Source organism: Scomber scombrus, chromosome 17 (assembly GCF_963691925.1).
Source record: "Scomber scombrus chromosome 17, fScoSco1.1, whole genome shotgun sequence".
NCBI classification, from domain to species: Eukaryota; Metazoa; Chordata; class Actinopteri; order Scombriformes; family Scombridae; genus Scomber; species Scomber scombrus.
Window position 1 is genome coordinate 3,210,144 of NC_084986.1, and position 20,389 is coordinate 3,230,532.

The 20,389-nt window shown below is 38.3% G+C and overlaps 1 protein-coding gene across 1 annotated transcript; it reads left to right on the forward strand.

The window, feature by feature from the left end:
- Positions 1–1,086: 1,086 nt before the first annotated feature.
- On the forward strand, positions 1,087–19,959 carry zfand3 (zinc finger, AN1-type domain 3). Its single transcript, XM_062437526.1, is given in 7 exon segments — positions 1,087–1,650; positions 11,077–11,117; positions 14,948–15,120; positions 15,122–15,140; positions 17,732–17,797; positions 17,898–18,068; positions 19,737–19,959. Coding segments are annotated over 7 exon segments (693 nt in total). The 5' UTR covers positions 1,087–1,582; the 3' UTR covers positions 19,892–19,959.
- The last annotated feature ends 430 nt before the right edge of the window (positions 19,960–20,389 follow it).

The following is a 20,389-nucleotide window of genomic DNA, read 5'->3' on the forward strand; positions in this document are numbered from 1 at the left end:
CAGTACCACAATATAAAAAACACTTCATTACAAGTTAGCATCCTACATATGAAATCCTAGAGCACAAATTTGGTAGAATATCAGCTCGATTCAATGCAAAATGAGTTATTCTACTTTAGTGCTTTAAGTAACTTTAGCTGGTAATACTTCTATACTCTTACTTAAATAGCATTTTAAATGTGTGATTTATTTTGTACATGTAATGATGTATTTTCTTACATATATTTACTTAACTATAATGTCAAGTGAATCATATATTATACATGAGTTTTAGAGAGCTCTACATCATCAGGATATGTTTACCTGAGAAACCTGATGTATAAGATCAGAAACATGCAGTGCACAGATAAACCAATGCAGTGTTGAATTACTAAATATTTTGTAGTTTATTTTATTATATTAATTCCTGTTGAAAATATGTGTCAAATGGGATACAGCAGGTATAGAAGCTCATTTATCTGTGCATCTGTACATTTCATGCATTATGTATCATCATCATACATAAACAGTGTAGTAGGTGGTGATATGAGCTTTATGCAGGACTTTAAACAACATTGTATTCATATGTTTTTGAAATATAAACTGTAACTGTAAAAAGTTCCAGATGTCTAAAATATGATACAAAATAAAACTCATGTGTCAACCAGGTGTCAACTCATTACTTGTCAGAAGGTCCAATAAACACTCACACAGTTTCAATGAATTAGCATTTTCTGGCAATTATTTGATGATTAAGGCTTTTACAGGGTTAAATAAACAAAAACATATGAATACAATGCTGTTTAAAGCCCTTATAGGCTCTGCATAAAGCTCATATCACCACCTACTAAACCAATAAACACTCACACAGTGTCAAAGAATTAAGATTTTCTGGCAATTATTTGATGGTTCAGGCTTTAAAGGGTTAAACAGCATTTTACATGTGGGTAATAATGTCTTTCTTTCTTTTTTTTAAACATATATTTACTTAAAGCATCTTAAAACACACTGCAGGTCATTGAATCTGCTGGGTGACCAAACAGAGTGTAACACCGGCGGCCCAGCATACCTCCCATCAGCGACGTGTGAATAGGGGTGGTCCTGCACTGTAAAGAGGGGAAGTCCTTCCTCTTGTCTTATTTATTTTCTCCTTTTCTCATACCCCACCCACGTATTTAAACTTAAACGTCGACACAATCGTGTTTTATCCGTACCAGTTGACAGCTGAGGATTTTTCTACAGTTTTTAGTGTCGAGTAAAACCTTTGGACGCCCCTCTTGTTGTTTTTTTTTTAGTATGGTCCAAACGCGTCCAGCAGCTGATTGATTTCTTCCACTTCACACGAAACATTGTTTCTCTTTGTGGCCGAAACGGAAACAAAACGAGCTCGCCACCTTTTTTTTCTCACCAATTTATGGACTTTAAAGCAAAAAAGGACATTTGTATTTTTCCCCTAACTTAACCATTGGGTCGTTTTTTTTTCTCCCTTCTTCGGCTCCCCTCCTTCATTGAGCGACCAGGCCTCGGATTCATCCCCGGCCTTGCGTTTCCATATCTGGGTGGTTTTTTTTAGTGTGTGTGTGTGTTGGAAGAAGTCATCATCATGGGAGACACCAGCGAAAGAAGCAAAGCTCCGAGCCTACCTCCCCGGTGTCCCTGTGGATTTTGGGGGTAAGAGTTAAACCTCTTCATATATATATAAAATAGATAAGACTAACATTGTAGTTTAAGGGAAATTATGCTCTACCCCATTGTTGTTGTTCTGTTGTGTGTTACAGGCCGAGAGAGAGGTGGTGGGGGGTTGGGAACTAATAAATAACCCTTCCAGCTTTTTAAAACTGAACCACATTTCCATTGTTTGACACGTTTTTAAAGCTACTTCAGGCCTGCTGTGTTTTTCAGCAGTGTTATATCGTATTTTTAACGCTATTTAAGTGAAGCCAGGAGATGACGTACCGACAGAGAAAATGATTTACTGCCAGCAGGCTCCTTTTAAACCTAACCCTGTTTTCTCTTCTGTTTAAAAACCCTTTTAAACCAAGCCTCACTGATATATTTAAAAAAAAAAAAAAGGTGTTTTTGTTTTCCTCTTCCTCTTCTTCTTCTTTTTTTTGAGGAGTTTTTTTTTTTTTTTACACACTTGTCTTGTCAAAGTGGTGGATGTGTGTGTTGCATACCGGATGTGATTCACTGATGTCTCCTGTGTTGTTACCCCATAGCACAAAAAGACTATGTAACCTTTTTTAAAAACAAATAATCAACGATACTGAACCTGAACAAACACGATTGACTACTCCTCCCTTGTTAAGGCATGTAATGGCAGAGAAAGACATATGATTGTTACTTGTCATCCAATTAACCACACACACATACATATACACATACACACACACACATACACACACACGAAGCCCTTTGGCCTTGTGTTACCCAATAGGACAAAATGACTACATGTAACCTTTAAAAAAACAAAACTATTAATCAACAATACTAAAACAAACACGATTGACTACTCCTTCCTGGTTAAGTCATGTAATAGCACAGAAATAAATTCAGTTAACCACACACACACACACACACACACACACACACACACACACACACACACACACACACACACACACACACACACACACACACACACATTATTCCATTCCATTGTTTTGTTTTTTAAATTGCAAAATATCGTGTATTTTTAAACAGTTTATTCAGGAATGAGACGTCGATAGTCTAGCCAAACATCTTCAGTACATGACTCACTTATGAGCCTGTGTGTTCTGTCATAGAGCCTCATCAATGATCTGGTAAAAGAGACTTAATAGTAACATGGCAGATAGAGGTGGGGATATTTGGTGTGACGATATGATTCAGAATTCATTCTCACATGAAAACCAAGCCCTTTGGGACTATTAACAAATGACACACACACACACAGCTAACAGTGATGTCAGATACACCCAGCACCATAATAGCCCTCATGTATTGAGGTATTATCAATGTAGAGCATTGTCATATGACTTGTCATTTGATTACCACCCTCTTCCCCTCCCCCTGTGTCCTAGCCCCCAGCCCCCAATTGCCTTCATTTTTTTTCATCGGTAAGCAAACTAGGAACCAGTAACCCACCTGTCAATGTCAGGTGACACAAATGGCAGCGTGGTGTGTTTACAGCCCCTTGCCTCGGCTCAGAATAACACCTGGCCTGAGGCTGCTGGCTGTCCTGTCCCACTTCACACATGTCCCTGAAACTCAAGGCCTCTTAAAAAGATCCTGAACCAGGTTACACGGTTTGGCTTTAAATTCAGCCATTGGAGCTTATTCAAAAGCCAGGATTGCAGACTCTTACCCAGGATTACATGACATGCTTCTCCCCACATGTTAATATGGTGTTGTATTTGTGGTTAGTTCAAGGTGCAGATAGATTGATGCAGAGCAAATTGAGATTTTACCCTTGTGTGACGGCTAATCGGTTTCCACAACACCTTTTTAATACTTAAAGGAGCAAAAGTCTCATATAATATTAATACTAGGTAACATAACCATGTGTTGAATGTATGCATGCTTTATTTCCTCTAAAGAACCTGCTGATATCATTAACCCTTAAACAGGCAACATGCAGCAGGAGATACAGACTGTTTAACACTCTGTTAGTAGCATGATTAGTTAAGGTGGTTGTTAAATCGTATATGTGCTTTGAATTGGTAGAACTGAAGCTTGTGGGAGGTTTATACTGTGATAGAAATGATAAAAATCAGTTTAGAAACTAGTGTGTTATATTAATGACAAGGGAAAGCAAGAATGTATCACATCTCTATATTAAATAAAACATTTAATAGGTTTTTTTAACCATTATGACCGTTTTATACCTTAATAGGGGCAACGTGTCCTGGTGGAGATACAACTCATAAAATCCAAAATATATGTGGAAATGTTTTACTTTAGGTTCAAATGAGATAGCTAGTAACATCACATTGTGTTTTTTTACATCTCATTTTCCACTGTTTCGCCTGTTTAAGGGTTAAATAGTTCCTGCTCGTGTGGCTGAAGCTAATCAGTGTAATAACTGTGAAGCATTCTTATACAGATATTGATTTATGAGAATATAAAGACGACATATTCTGCACATCTCCAGCTCTATATTTATATTCTGTGTCTCTACTGGAATATCTTTGCATGATTTCCAGTTAAAAACTCCTTATTTATCTTCTACTGGTCCTTTATGCAGCCGCTCAGTTCAGCCTCTGTATAAAAACAGTCCGTTTTAGCTCCTGTCTCTTTAACCCCCCCCCCCTCCTGGTTTCACTACTTTTTCTTGTTTTTCTTACTAGAAATACTTCTCAAGCGCATCCGTACGCGCTCGAGCTAAAATCTGACCTGTAATATGCGAGCGAACAATACAAACGCCTTAGCAACGACCTTAGCAACCAACGAGCCGACGACAGCTCATTAGTAAGGTAGAGACAACCGTTACTACTGAGTTATGACTTTCAGGGAGCATTTCTACACAAGTTAACCCTACATTTAAATATCTAACATATTATCACAATATAAATGACAACAGAATCAGAAATATGTCCCCTTTTTAAAAAAACAACAACAACCAATTAATGATCTAATGGCAGATATTCATTTCTTTATTTCTACTGAAACATAAAACCAACATTTTTGCCTTTTACTAAGGTTATTTAAAGGTGCAGCATGTAGGATTTAACTGCCTCAAGCGGTGAATTAGCTGCTGTGAAAGGTCATTAGTAAAGCCAGTGTGTGGTTTGTCCGCTCTGGGCTACTGTAGAAACATGGCAGGCTCTGTGGAAGAGGACCCGCTCCCTCTGTAGATATAAAGGCTCATTATAAGGTAACACAAACACAGTGAATCTTATTATCAGGTGATTTTACACTCATTAAAACATACTTATTAATATTATCTCTGCGTAAATACATCAGCTTTAAGAACAACGGTGCAATTTACAGCTGAAAAAACCCAACTTGACTGTTTTTAAACAATGATAATAATACTGCATTTTATTTAAAGGCACCTTTCAAAGCACTCGAGGACAACTTACAAGACACACATACAACAACAACAACAACAGTACATCAAACAATAGACATCAGCAAACATAGATGTGGAAGTATAACTTTACAAAGATAAATAAATAAATATGAAATGAGCTCAAACATATTTATCAGCCTGACAGAAATATGTATTGATCTGTGTCTGGTGAGCAGCCTTTTTAAAGACAAGGCGATCCACTGTACCTGTTTATATCATTGTCAGAGAACACAGGAACAACTAACATGTAATAATATATATTTTATTGTAGTTCTGATCAGCTCAGTATCGGCATGATGTTGTAAAGCTGCTGCAGATCAGTTTGAATGTTCCTTTAAAAGCTTCTTAAATGCAGTGATTTGATAAGTTTGTGTTCAGTATGTTTGAGCTTCATGTTTTAATGCTTTAAGTTGGCACCACTCAACCTATTTATTGTTATTTTTCAACCTTTTTTTGGACTATTATTAATAAGTAAGTGGAGAATATTGAGAGGAATGTAGTAAAAGGAAAGTTAGTCTCACTTGAATCAGGGTTCAAGGTGAGAAGCTTGTTTTCTGTTTGTCTTCTCTGTGTTTGTTTTTTTCACTTTGCTTTCTGCTCTCTGAGGAACCAGTCGTTTGTTTTTTTAACCTCCTGAACAACATATTTCACTCTGCCGTAGCTTCTTTTTTTTTTTTTTCTTCCTTTCCCCCAGTGAGTGTAATCAGATATTCCCATCAGCTCTCACAGACGCTTCTGAAGTCTCCTCATTCAGATCAGTTCAGACTCATCAACGTGGCTTCTAATCATATTTGAGCTTCATCAAAGATCAAGTGATACTGACGTGTAATTGAATTAGTTTTGGCTTGAGTAGCTTTGCCTCGGACAGATTTATCTGTGTGTGTGTGTACGTTTTAATTTCAGTTTGTATGAACTTTATTTGACCCTTATTTGATTTTCTCAGAACAAATCAATCCTCTTATTTCCATCAGATCTTTATCTTAAAGACATTAATTGAAGAGTAATTAATTCCTCATTAGGATGAAGTGCAAAGCTGGGCTGAACAATTCATTTACATTTTTATCAATCTCGAAATGGTCACCTGCAATTTTTAAAGCACGAGGCACATTTTTAAAAGGTGAAATATGTTAAAATATCATTTTAAATTAAATATTGTGGTGTTGCAGAGACGTCCTGTCATTAAAATCACACTACAATCATTTTAAATGAGAATAATGATGTGATTATTCCCTATATATGATAGATCAATAGATAGATATTTTATTGATCTGCCCTGCTAATATCATAAAACACATCCGTTATTCTAATAATGTGAATTAGATATTCTTTGACGATGGTTCAGTCTTATTGTGCAGAGGTCTGAACTTGGTCAGACTGATCTTCTCTAACCTCTGAAAGCAAACCTGCAAATGTTCAAAGTAAAAGCCGCTCAGCTCCGTTAAACTACATGAATGAGTGACGTTTAAGTGACAGCACGGACGCTACGTTAAAGTAAAGAAGGCGTCTGTAAGGCAGAGAGGAGTAGTGTGACTTCATGAATGTACAGAGATAGAAGAGAGGAGAAACTGAGCAGGAAAAACAAAAGAAAGGACTGCAAATGATGATAAGAGAAGAGCCGGTCTGAGCCCTGTCACACACACACACACACACACACACACACACACACACACACACACACACACACACACACACACACACACACACACACACACACACAGACGGTGCTTGTTGTCACAGCAAATGTCCGTCGGGGTTCTTCAGGCTCTGTTGACAGTTTTCCATCAGGAGCCACTCGAGCCTTCACAACGAGCTGAGATGCAGCTTTTATCTTTTGAGACTGAGCACAGACAGTCAGACCCATGAACCCTTCCTCTCTCTCTCTCTCTCTCTCTCTCTCTCTGTACACCAGCTGACAAGATTGACCTCATACTGCGATTAATCTTTCCATTGTCAGCTTTTTTTTTTTTTTTTAGATTGCAAAATATCGTATTTTTAAACAGTTTGTTCAGGAAGGAGACGTCAAGAGTCTAGCCAAACATCTTCAGTACATGACTCATATAAGAGCCTGTGTGTGTAATAAATGAGAGGAGTTTATCCTTTCATAGAGCTTCATCAATGATCTGGTAAAAGAGACTTAAAGTAACATGGCAGATGTCACTTTACACCAGCGTACTGTGTGTTAAACCTTTCACTTGTGTCCTTTAGTCCACTGAATTGCAATAAGATGATAGGGAACAAAGTTGGGAATGACATGAAGCTAAAGTCTGAGTTGTAGTTTTGCATTAATGTGGAAACATCTTTATTATCTTCTGCTTTTATTAATATGATAACAGGAAAGTGTCGTCCCTCCACAGCTGGTTAACTTATACTCGACTGGAGTTCAGTGCTGCACTCGTCTAATATGAGTCTCATGCAAAGCTAATTATTAAGTCTTTAAATCCAAAATGTTTGTGTTTTTTTGAAGATAAAAAAACAAGGAAGCAATTGTTTTCATTGTTGATTAACCTGCTGGTTGTTTTCAGTTAATTGAGTCGTTGTTTGGTCTTTTTTAAAATTTCCCAAAAGCCAAATTGACATCTTCAGATTTCACGTTTTGTCAGACCAACACAATGATTAGCGACTTATACAATAACGTAATTATCAGCATCATCATGTCTATATGTGGACTTATCGTATGATACATGGACATGACTTTCGCCCACTCTCCAACCCCCCCTTTGCATTATTATGCTATTATATTATTATTATATCAGTTGTATAAAATGATCTTTTAAATGACAATAATATTGTTTATCGCGATTATTTCTGAGACAATATATCGTCCAATGAAAGTAGTTATAGTGACAGATCTAGTATTTGTTTGTAAATGTTGAAAAATGGCCGTTATTTGAAATTTCTCGAAGGCCAGATTCGTCTTCAGATGTGAACAACACTAAAGGCTTTAAATTCTCACATTTGAGAAGCAGGAAGCAGCGAATATTTGACATTTTATTTTAAAAACATGACTGAACATTTCTAGCTTGTGTTTGTGTTTGTGAATAATAATTAAAGACAGACTACACAAACAGACTGTGCTGCATCTGTGAGACAGCTGAATAAGTATACAGTAAATTACAGCCATCAGTTCGCTGTGCTGTAGACGTCACGTAGACCTTCGGTATGGTCATCTCTGCCGTTTGGATCGTTAACTTATCACAGAGTTATGAGTGTGTTGGTCGCACCTGTACAGACTAATAAAGCCAACAGTCCTGCAGTAAAGCTGTTTGTGAAGCCTCTCGTGTTCAGTGCGTGTTGACTCTGTGTCAGCGAGGTGTTGATTCAGGGAGGACAAACAGCACAAACACCTCATGTACTAGTTATGGCTCAAATATGAAGGTGGACGTATCGGAGCACCATAAAAAAAAACCGTAACCAGACCTTAAATGTAACGTGTTTTGTATATACTGAGGTATCTCGGTCTCCTCGGTGCAGGTGAAACATTCAGTGGGAGCCAGTCCTGCAGCATTAGTCACATAGCTCCTGTAGGGACAATGATGCTGAATACCCTGCGGAGTTCCAGCCTCGGCTCCATTCACACGGCTGACAGAGACGTATTGTGGTGGGTTGAACATTAAAGAGAAGTCCAGAAGGTGACACACACACTGTACCTGTAGGGCAGGTGAAATCACCAAGAAGAGCAGGGATTAAACAAGGATTAACCCCCCCACCCCACCTCCACCCCCTCACTCCCCTGCCAGAGGATCAGCAGATTTCATGGAGGTCCGCTGGTCTTAAAATGAAGCGTTAAAGGACACATATCAGTATCACAGAATGCTTCATCCAGTTATTAGTGGTTTTATTACGCTGTGTAGTCACATTACTTCTTTACAGTCATATAAATGGTGTTTTATCACAGTAACAAAATGATAAATGTTATTTTCTTCCTTAAAATGCTCTCATGTCTCCCATAAGGCACCAAGAAGCATTGAAAGGATAGTGAGATATGGTGGCTGTTTCAGCTTTTTAAATATACCTTACTGTTCCTTTTTTAAATGTGGTTTTCAATGATAACAGTAACTTCCATGGATGCAGGGTTGGTGGTACAGGTACTGGTGCTGGTTCTGGTGCTGGTTCTGGTGCTGGTGTAGACATTGTTAGACAACTAAATAACATAACACCATAAATCTAGATATTTAGCATAATGATACATCGTCGACAATAATACATAATGAAATAATCCTGATAACAAAAATACAAAGTATAAATTTACATTGTTAACAAGGTGTGTCTTTTATTTGTCTTTTTAGTTCAGTTTTTATTTGTTTAAAGTTACCACGGTACATTTTATAATCCAATAAAACTCCTGGTGTAACTTTGGCATTTTTATTTTGGAGGACATTGAACATCTCTGCGTTATCGGTCATCTGACACTCAGCTCTGAGTCCTTAGATGAGACTAAACTCTACTTTTTTGTCGTCCTGCTCGATTGATGGATTTTAGATTTATCATTTATTTAAAATATTTACATTTGCAGCACGAATAAAACATGTTTTTTATTTGTTAATTCATCTTAAAGACAAAGTGATCTAAAGCTGACTTTGGAGTTAAACCTGCTTTTATCTGCAGAGACACTCAGTGATCTATAGTAGTGTTTAATAGCAGCTGGGTCAGAGTTCTGTCCCCACATCATCCTTTCACTTCCCCTTTGTTTGTCATTTTCCTTCAGTGTCAGTTTGTCCTGACACACACACACACACACACACACACACACACACACACACACACACACACACACACACACACACACACACACACACACACACACACACACACACACACACACACACACACACACACACACACACACACACACACACACACACACACACACACACACGAGCTCGATTGCTGAAATGATGCACGAGGACGAAGGTTGCTGAGAGGGAACTTTTTTTAAAACATTTTTTAAAAGAGATTATGAAAGATGTGTTTGACGCTCAGGATGTGATGCAAGTATGACTTTGAGTTATTAGGAAAAGATCCAGCTGGTAACGGAGGAAGTAGCTGTTCTGTTTTAGTTACTGTGGATAAAGTTTACTCTGGAAACGATGTGTTTGGAAAGTGTTTTTTTTTAAATGTTTTATTTGCAAATGATTCTCCAGATAATTAATGATCATGTGCGTCATTCAGTCGGTGTAACAACAACTCCACAGTAATAATAAAAAGAAATGGCGCCATAGCAACAGTTTGACTAAGTAGAAACTAAACTTTGATGCAGGAGAAAAGGATTTATTAAGAGTAATATTAAGTAGCATTATGACTGTTACTGATATCTATTTCAAGAGAGTCAAACACAGTTTTAACCCTTACATACAGTTCGGATCAAATTTGGCCCCATTTGACATTTGACAGCTGTAAAAACACCCCAGATGTCTTTTTGAATGTTATCTTTTCCTAAAGTGCCTCAAAAAATGCACAAAAATGAAAATATTTTAAGTATAGGTGCTACGTATTTTTGTCCATTGAGGCTGTTCTGGTTCAGATTATCTCTGTATCTATTTTCATGTGTTTTAGTGAAATGAATAGTTAATAGTTTGAATAAGATAGTAGTTATGAGGATTTCTTTTTATGATGTAGCAGTGAAGACTGATGGCTGTAATGGTTATACAATAAACCCCACAGCTCCATAAAGTTCTGCTCATTTTACACATTACATATAAAATAACATTTCAATCATTATTGCTATGTTATATTTTCATGTCTGAGGTAAAATAGGACATGATATTGTGTGATCAGTAGATGTTTAGTGGTGTAAAAGCTAAAAAATACACTCTCTCTGCTCTCTGAAACATGAATCAAGGTTTAATCACATTTATTGATCAGTCAGATCGACTATTGATGCTTTCTAAAGAGATCTGTGCTTCAACATTTGGTATAGAAACACTTTTAACGAGGATATTCTTACTGTGAGGGTAGAATATGAACAGTATGTGAGGGTTAATAAAACATAGATTTTCCTTCATTCAGTCACTGACTTTAACTTTCTCTCTCTTGTGTCTCTGCAGGTCCAGTAAAACCATGAACCTCTGCTCCAAATGTTTTGCTGGTAAGTCTTCAGACACAATATATATATAGATATATTTTGTATTTTTTATGACAGTGAACATAATAAAATGAACAGTGGGTCAAACTGAAATGAGAAAGCTTGACCTTCCTGCTGCCTCTATAACTGTGGAACTACGTAACTTCACCTTCTTCACTTTAAATCTTAGTAATAAAAACTATTTCCACTTTTAGCGGAGCTGTCATCATAACCATATGTTTGTTTTTTTTACGGCCTGAACTTTTTTTCTTCTTCTCCCCCCTCTCATAAATGTGCTCTGCAGCTAAAGTCAGACTTGTCACGACATAATTTTATAAGCACTGTAAATACTGTCTGTTTTTAAACTGCTGCTGTATTTGGAGAAGCGGTGTCCTGTTCCTCATTCTTGCTTTGGGAGGCGGAGCTGCTATCATCTGTTCCCTTCTTCTATTCTAAAAATGAACTGACAAATTTGAGGCGTACCAGTTTTTAAGACCTGTGAATTGAACTTTAAATTATTTTATTATCACTTCCCTCCCAGTAGTTTACCTTTTAAAGTACAGATGCACTCCTAAATGTATAATTATAACAATAATCTACTTAATTTCATTACAAGGTGCTTCATACATCACTTAAACTTAATACAACTAAAAGAATATCACACACAATAATAATAATAGTCAAAGAAATATAAAAGAAACACATTAAACAATTAAAAACATCAACAACAAAAAAATGCATTTTTGACCATAACGTTTCTTCAGTCTCCGTTTGAGTCTTCTGTAGGTTACTCAGCCGTTCACGTGTCACATTGTAAACGTGAGGAAAATGGCTCCACGTTTGTTTTTTTAAGCAGTGAAGTTGTTTCTTGGCACTCGGAGCCATTCTCCCTGACAGACAGCGACTCAGCTAGCAGCAGCTCCAGGCTAGCTCTGCCTGCTGATTTCACTGAGGAATGCTAACAATGCTAATAAGTCATTGGAGGAAAATGGAGGGATGAGTAAACGGCCTCACACTCCCAACGTGATACAGCCACCGTTTGCAGTTCTAGTGTATGTAACCATAAAGCACCATTACTGTTAAGGGCAGAATCATCTGATTGTTAGAGTCACACATTCAGCATTTTACTTTGAAATACTTTAAATTTAGAAGCTTTATTTTCCTGCAATGTGACAAATTCCTATATAAAGATAAAAATGTCACAGTATGCATCAAGTTTTCGTCAATGACTCCTCTGGTCTGGTTTGGGAGAGGATGGGTTGAAGGTGAGCTGCAGCCCCGTCGGTGTCCATGGCAACCAGCGAGAATATGGCAGACAGCGAGGACCTAAGGGCCCCGGCGTTGAGTTGGAGCATCACACAGGCTCAGAATAGACTCAATCCACACGAGTACCAAGGCAGAGCAGAAGTGGGTTAGCCCACATGTGGAGGAGAGACTCAAATCGAGGCTGACCTCCCTCAACCTCCCCAGAGACAGAGAAGAAGTGAAGACAACATCATGGAGGATCAATAGAGTCTGAGATTATCATTATGTAAAGGGGTCTGAGTGCAGCACAGTCATCAGAGAGGAGCGTGTCTTTCTCCTCGTGTGTCAGGTTTCAGTTCAGCACAGTTAACTTATAAAGTCATCTAAACCTTCAAAATAAGATGCTGAGCAGCACTACTAATCCAAATAACTATCATTTTAATTATCAATGATTCTGCTTATTACTTAATCACATAGTAGATTGATTATACTTAGTGTATGAAATGTCAGAAAATGGTGAAAAAGAATATTTTCAAAGTGAAAGTTTTGTCTGACCATGTTCCAAAATCCAAATATTCTTTTTTTATAATCAGACTATCTGCAAATATTCACATTTCAAGAAGGTAAAGATGTTTGTTTTCATCTGTTCATCTAAAAATTATTTTCATTATTAATCAGTGAATTATTTTGTTTCTAAAAAGTTAGATAGTCGCCCTTTTGAAATGACTATTACATCATTATTATTATTATTATATTATTAGATATTTACTGTAGCTTCATGTAGGACAAAGAAAAGTATTACATCATCACATCTGAGAACCTGAAATTCTGGCATTTTTACCTTTTTTTTATATATATATATATATATATAAAAAAAAAATGACTCAAACAATACTTAGATTTTCAGAATAGTTGCCAAATAATTTTCTGTCAAATACAACAATAGGCTAAATCAATGCATCCCTTTTCTTTTCTTTTCTTTTCTAAATGAATCAGCTAGATGTCTGTGAGGTTAATAAGAGTACAGTGTTATGCAGCAGCCAGTTGGATTGACCCTTTAATGCACCAACAAAGAAGAGTTCTCAGCTGTACTGGCTGAGAGTTTTTATGTTACATTGAGACCAAAGCAGGTCAAAGATAAGACAGACAGTCAGAAGTCCTTTAACATGATATCAGTAAAGTACACACACACACACACACACACACACACACACACACAGAGCAGGTAGTCTGATCATGTCAGAGATTAATCCAGTCTGAAGATCATATTCAGTAAATAAAGCGTATAACTTACACAGTTTGTCTCCTTAGTAAAAAGAATTCCCTGTTTGTGTGGACGGGCAGCGTCTTCCTGTCCAGCTGCAGTAGACGGATCCAAACAAAAAGAGGAAATTTGACACCAGCAGTCAGTAACTATGAAACATATCAGCTTCAGTTTGACCAATTTAAGCAGCTGGAGCCTCATTTTAGCTTCAGATGAACTGTCCGTACAGTACAGTCAGACATCTGTCAGTATTCATTAGACACATGGTTATTGTGTTAAGATAAGATAATCCTTTATTAGTCCCATGATGAGGACATTTACAATATTTCAGCTACAAAGTGGAAAGTAAGAAAGCATCAATAAAAAGTTGTACAAAAGCAATGAACAGTAAATAATAGTAACATGATGTACAAAAGTAAATAAGTAATATTGATGAGTGATAATATGTTTGAGTTGAGATTGCTATTGCACAGGTTTAAAGTGAGAATATATAAATATACATATATTACACAGTGAAAAATGAGTGAAACCGTCCTTTAATAATACGTTTTACTTCAACACATTTCCTCTTCAGTTTTTTTTATTATTTTCTTTCTTCTTATCTTTATTTTCCTTTTAATGTCCCACCTCACATTTCTGGTTTTACCCACTTTATCTTATAGTGACTTTATTTGATTATTTATTTATTGTATTTATTTATTTTTTCTTTGGGTATTCTGAATTTTGACATTTTTATCCTATAAAACCTGCAGATTCATGAGTTATGACAGCGTTTCCTCAGTTTCTGTTTTTATTGAGTCATTATTTATCTCTTTTACTATCTAAAGCACTTTGTGTAATATTACTATGCATGAAAAGTGCTTTACAAATAAATACTGATTGATTGATTGTAACTACGCTGCTGCAGCCACACTTGTGATTTAATATAAAAAGATGTTCATATATTGACTTAAACATCTTTCAGGATGCAGATTTATGATGTAAAAATATCATGTTATCCTCCCTGGAAGATAGAATGCACTGTTTTCTACACATGTGCACAAGCTGCATAAAACCTGTTATTACAGCCACAGTGACAGGAGGCAGTATATCTTCTATCTGCACCCAAAACCATAAACAAGCACATGAGTCCAGATCTGAATGTTTTGAGTCTGATGTTTCTGTGTCGTCTCTTTTTCTCTCTCTCTCTCCTCTCTCTCTCTCTCTCCTCTCTCTCTCTCTCTCTCTCTCTCTCTCTCTCTCTCTCTCTCTCTCTTTCTCTCTCTCTCTCTCTCTCTCTGTCCCATTTTTCCATCTCTCTCTCTCTCTCTCTGTAACTCGCTAACTCACTGTTCTTGGACCACAGACATCGAGAAGAAGCAACCGGGGGAGGACTGCACCTCGAACCCTATCCAAAGCACTGGGAGTAGCCAATCACCTGTCTTCAGTAGCGAGACGAGCAGTAGCAGTAGCCAGTCTCTATTGTCGTCGCCGCCCTCGAGCTCCGAGCAGCCGTCAACCGAAGAGCCATCGCCCACGTTTTCCCAGCACGAGGGAAGGTAAGACGAGATGACCGACGCTTCCACACACGCTGTTTAATTATTTGTTTATTTTTTTTATCATATCCATATGAATCGGGAATCAAAAACAACCAAAATATGCCAGGTTATGCTTTGATGAAAAACACAGAGCGAAGAGGAAAATTGAGGGAAAAAAAGTTTGCAAACGTTAGATTAAAGTTTTTAGATATATGCTGATATTAAAAGGCCGTCCACACTAAGAACGATAACCCCCTGTAGACTAGGGCTGGGCAATATGGACAAAATCAGATATCATGATACTTCTGACCAAATACCTCCATATCGATGTTGTAGGGATGCTTTCACACAATATTTACACAGTGGAGACTACATCTAATCATCAGTAATGTGGGGTAAAGTCAAATAATAGAACAGCTAGAACAGTCTGGTATAATCAGAAAAGGACATTTTACTATAAAGCAGCTTTTAAAACCAGGAGGAGACACCTGTGTCATCACGATATCACAATATGACGATATCCAAAATTCTATATCGATATCTAGTCTCTTATTACGAAGTTGATACAGTATCGATATATTGCCGAGCCCTACTGTTAGACAGCAGCAGACCGAAGCTGTTATTGAGCTGTGGCATACAGTCCGAGCACTGATCTGAAGTCTAAAAGATTTGTTAACAACATTTTTTCACACTACAATACAAACAAAGTTTCAGCATCTTTGTACCATAAATAATTTTGTATAATAACTGTATAACAAATCGCCTCTGGGTGTCATTCTGCTCCAATCTACAGCGCATCATTCCATGATGAGAGAGGAGCAAAGCTGCATTAAAGTAAATAAATATAATTATATAAAGAATGAAGTTTTACTGTAAATATCAGGCTGGATGCAGATGTTCTTGTGCTGTATGGTTTATAGGAAGGATTTTTGATTGGCTGTCAGCGTTTCTATCGTTCATCAAATCGCTCTGAGAGTGATCCGACGATATCGTTCTCCGCTGTCGATGTCGTTCTAGTTCTGGAGTTGGACCCATTTTTTAAACTATATATTTATAGTTGTAGTTCTTGGTGTGGACGAGCCTTGACTCTGGAGTAAAAGATGTGTTATATATACAGACTTGATAAATACGACACTGGCAGTCGGTTACAAAACTGCTGATGAATTGTCATCTTTAACTTCAGTGAGTAAGTACAGAAGGAGACGAGAGAGAGAGAGAGAAGAGAGAGAGAGAGAGGAGAGAGAGAGAGAGAGAGAGAGGAGAGAGAGAGAGAGAGAGTAAGAGAGAGAGAGAGAAGAGAGGAGAGAAGAAGAGAGTGAGAAGAGAGAGGAGAGAGAGAGAGAGAGACGAGAGAGAGAGAGAGGAGAGAGAGAGAGAGAGAGAGAGAGAGAGTAAAGCTCTGACTGGATGTAGCCACAGGGCAGAGGGGCTGCTGAATCTTCACCTGAAATGACCAAAGAAGCAAATTTCACCCAACAATCGCTGCGCTTCAGACTACACCAGCAGTAATTTCTTCATAATTAAGAGTAGCATGAAGTCTTGAAGGTTGCACTGAGGCCGAGCAGCGTTCCTCACCTTTAGAAACACAGTTATCAATCAGTAACAGCAACAGTAGCAGTGCACCGGTTCACAGTGACATGATACTGGAAGAACTGGAACACACGTACAGTACAAGAGGTGCAATACACAGTGAACATACTGGATGTTCAGAACTGATAAAAACTGTCTATGTAACACACTGTGATATGAGAGTCAGACTATTAATGAAGTTTTAAAATAGCAACTTTATTAAGAATCAGTGGAGAAAGTCAGTCCGTTAGTTTCATGTTCAAAGAGCGTTGTTGAAACGTCCGTCTGTCCACACAACAGTGGAGGCATCTGTCATCTATTGTTTTCGGTATTGACGATCATTTCATTGAACTTCCTGAAAAAGACAAAGTGCTGTGGAAAGAAATGGACTCTTATCCTGCTGGCAGACCGTTTCTCTGTTTGTTTTGCAAAAATCATTAATGTGGGACGACATAATAGTGATCTATTAAAGTGGAGAGTTCCAGTAGTAGGAGGTGTTGACATCCCTAAAAATACTACAAAATTGTCTCACAAGAATAAAACTTGAAATGCACACATTAAAAACAAAATCAATAAAAACATACATTCAGTGAGGCAGAAGCAAGAAAAACAATAAAAACCAGATTAAAACATAGAAGATCATAAAAATATAAAAGCAAAACAAACAGAGGACTTTCAAAAGGAAACGCACAACGGAAACAAGCACTAAAACATTTAAAGGTGAGAGAAAGGTTGATTTATAAAGGTGTGTTTCCACAGAGGCTGCAGGTCGTAAACCAAGAGGAAGAGACTTCCTTACTGTTGCAGCAGATACTCACTCAGGCTTTTATTTGTCCAGGTTTCAAGAGATAACTTCCTCATATTTCAGAGACCCTTCAATACCAACTGTTCACATCTATCACTGGAAGATGCCTTTCAATAGCACTAAACTACAAACTGTATGTTTATTGGAGTTTGTGCCACATTAATTGATTCAAATGTGGTTTGTTATACTGTGAGGAAGTTTCACATCCCATCTCACACGTCTCTTCTTCCATCTGCAGGCGTGTCGTGCACAGAAACAGCTCAAGGCACACTCTGCACACCCACAAAACGTCCACGAGAATCAGGTACAGCCGGCCTCGTCTTCCTGCCCGTGACTCTGCGTGACTCTGTCCCACTTTGAACACTCTCAAACTCCATCTTTGGGTTTTCTCTTTTTTTGTGCAGCCTCGGGCTCAGAGAGCGAGGCGACGCCAGAGAAACGGCCACGCACAGAAGAGCAGGAGGGGAGCAGCGAGGAGGCCCGCGGGACGCCCAAGCAGAAAAACCGTCGGCGCTGCTATCGCTGCCAAACCAAACTAGAGCTGGTACAGCAGGAACTGGGCTCCTGTCGCTGTGGTCAGTACCCACACATCACTGTGGCTTTCCATCGCACATCACCACCAGCAAAAAGAACACACACACACACACACACACACACACACACACACACACACACACACACACACACACACACACACACACACTAACTTTCACCTGAACACCACTGCAGCTCATTTCACTGAGCCTGTGGTTCAAAAAATATGTCAAAAACAAAGTCAGCTGCTGCAGAAAGCAAATAAATACATGAAAGAACAAGATTTGAATTGACTTTAAAATGTAAGTGATTGTTCTTACAAGTAAATCAAACTTATTATTGTTTTATGATGGTTTTAAATGTTTTAACATGTCATTTTTGTGCAATCAAAGGAGTAAAAACAGGACAATATGTGGAATGATGGCAGTAGTCAGACTCTATTATTATGTAGGTGAACACATCCTACATTTATAGTCCTAAAAAACATGGACTGTAATGTACCACGATGCACTGGAGCTCTAAGTCATGTGTCATCGCTACTAAAAGGGACAGCATACACACACACACACACACACACACACACACACACACACACACACACACACACACACACACACACACACACACACACGTCTAATTTTACTGATTCAGCGCACAGCTGTGGTTCAAAATGTGTTTCACTGTTAGACTGTAAAAGTAAACCAACACAAACCACTGCTGACATCAGACTGAGATAAGTACAGTTCACAGTTTAAGAGTTGATTGTTTATATATAGCAAACCCACTAATGCTCCACCCAAGTAAAACAAATCATCAAAATACCTACACGTATGTTTATAGCATGTCTGAAGTACACTTTAATTTATCTATCTCCACAAAAAGTCTTTATTAGAAACCAGTATATGTTCCAGTAGTTTTATATTTTTCCCTACTTGTGGTGAAAAAGAAGCAGAACACCAACTAACTCCGATACCCCACCCACCCACCACAACCCTCAAAAGCAGAAAAGAAAGAAAATGTACCAAAAATGAATAAATGTATAAATAAATAAAGTAAAATAAAACAAAAATAATAAGTAAGAGCTATAACAGGGAGAAAAATGCCATAAGATGGATGCTCAAGATGCCAACCTTAAAATACAAAAATATACATTACCTTACCTTTATAAGTAAAGAAGGAATTTTTATTATGTGAAAGTCTTTTATCAAAAAATGTCGATAAAAATCCTCATATGTATAAATAACAGAGAGCCAGTTATCCAGCTAAGTGTTTCTGTAAATTCATCTTTTATATTTAGTAAATATTTTTGACATTTACATCCTTACTTACACACTATTACTAGTTCAGCTTTAAGACATTTTATGACTCACAGAGCTCTATAAAGATTGAAGCTCAAAGCTGCGTGTAATTCAATAAAAATGTAAAGATCCGTGCAACATAACACATTCCTGTCTGTATTTTAACACATCAAAAAAAGGCAGAGTGTCATAAAAATACTGTAATACATGTATTTTAAATGCATGATGAAAGGGGAAAGCAGTGCAGATCAGCTAGAGACTTGAATTCAGTTGTGTGATAAGGTTTTTTAGATTAAAGCAACAGCATTATGGGATGTTTTTTCTCCGTTTAAAGAAGGAGCAGCTAAACATTTAACGGGGTCACTTCTTTCCTCACCGCTCTTGTTTTTGTTTTTTTGGTTTCCCTCCCAGGCTACGTATTCTGCATGCTCCACCGTCTCCCCGAGCAGCACGACTGTCTGTTCGACCATCTGGGCCGTGGGCGCGAGGAGGCCGTCCTCAAGATGGTGAAGCTGGACCGCAAGGTGGGCCGCTCGTGCCAACGCATCGGGGAGGAGTGCTCCTGATTGGCCACGCCGTGACCAGCCATCCAATTAGAGACGAGGCGCTTACAAAGAAGAAGAAGAGGAAGAGGAGGTGGAGGAGGAGGTGGTGATGGTGGTGGTGGTGGAGGGAGAGCTAGGAGGAAATGACAAATGGGTTGATGGGTGGGAGGGGGAGGGAAGAGAGGGAGGGGAGAGGGGAGGGGAGAGAAGAGGGGAGAGAAGAAGAGGTGGAGGAGAAGGGGGGGAGGGGAGGGGAGGGAAGGGAGCATGGTCGCAACATCCAGCATCTGACCAGGTGATTTTTTTGGATCTGAGCTTGACGCCGCCCTCCGTTGACGCCCTGATTTCCCGCCCCGGAGCGTCTATTTGGACTCGGCTCTGGACGAGGGCCGCTCAGGGGGGGGAGCAACAAAAGCAGGTTGAGGGGAGGGAGGCGGGGTGGCCTGGTGGTTCTTCCTGCGGAGCCACGTTCAGTATCGCATGTTCACACACACAGCCTTAACCCCACCCCACTCACCC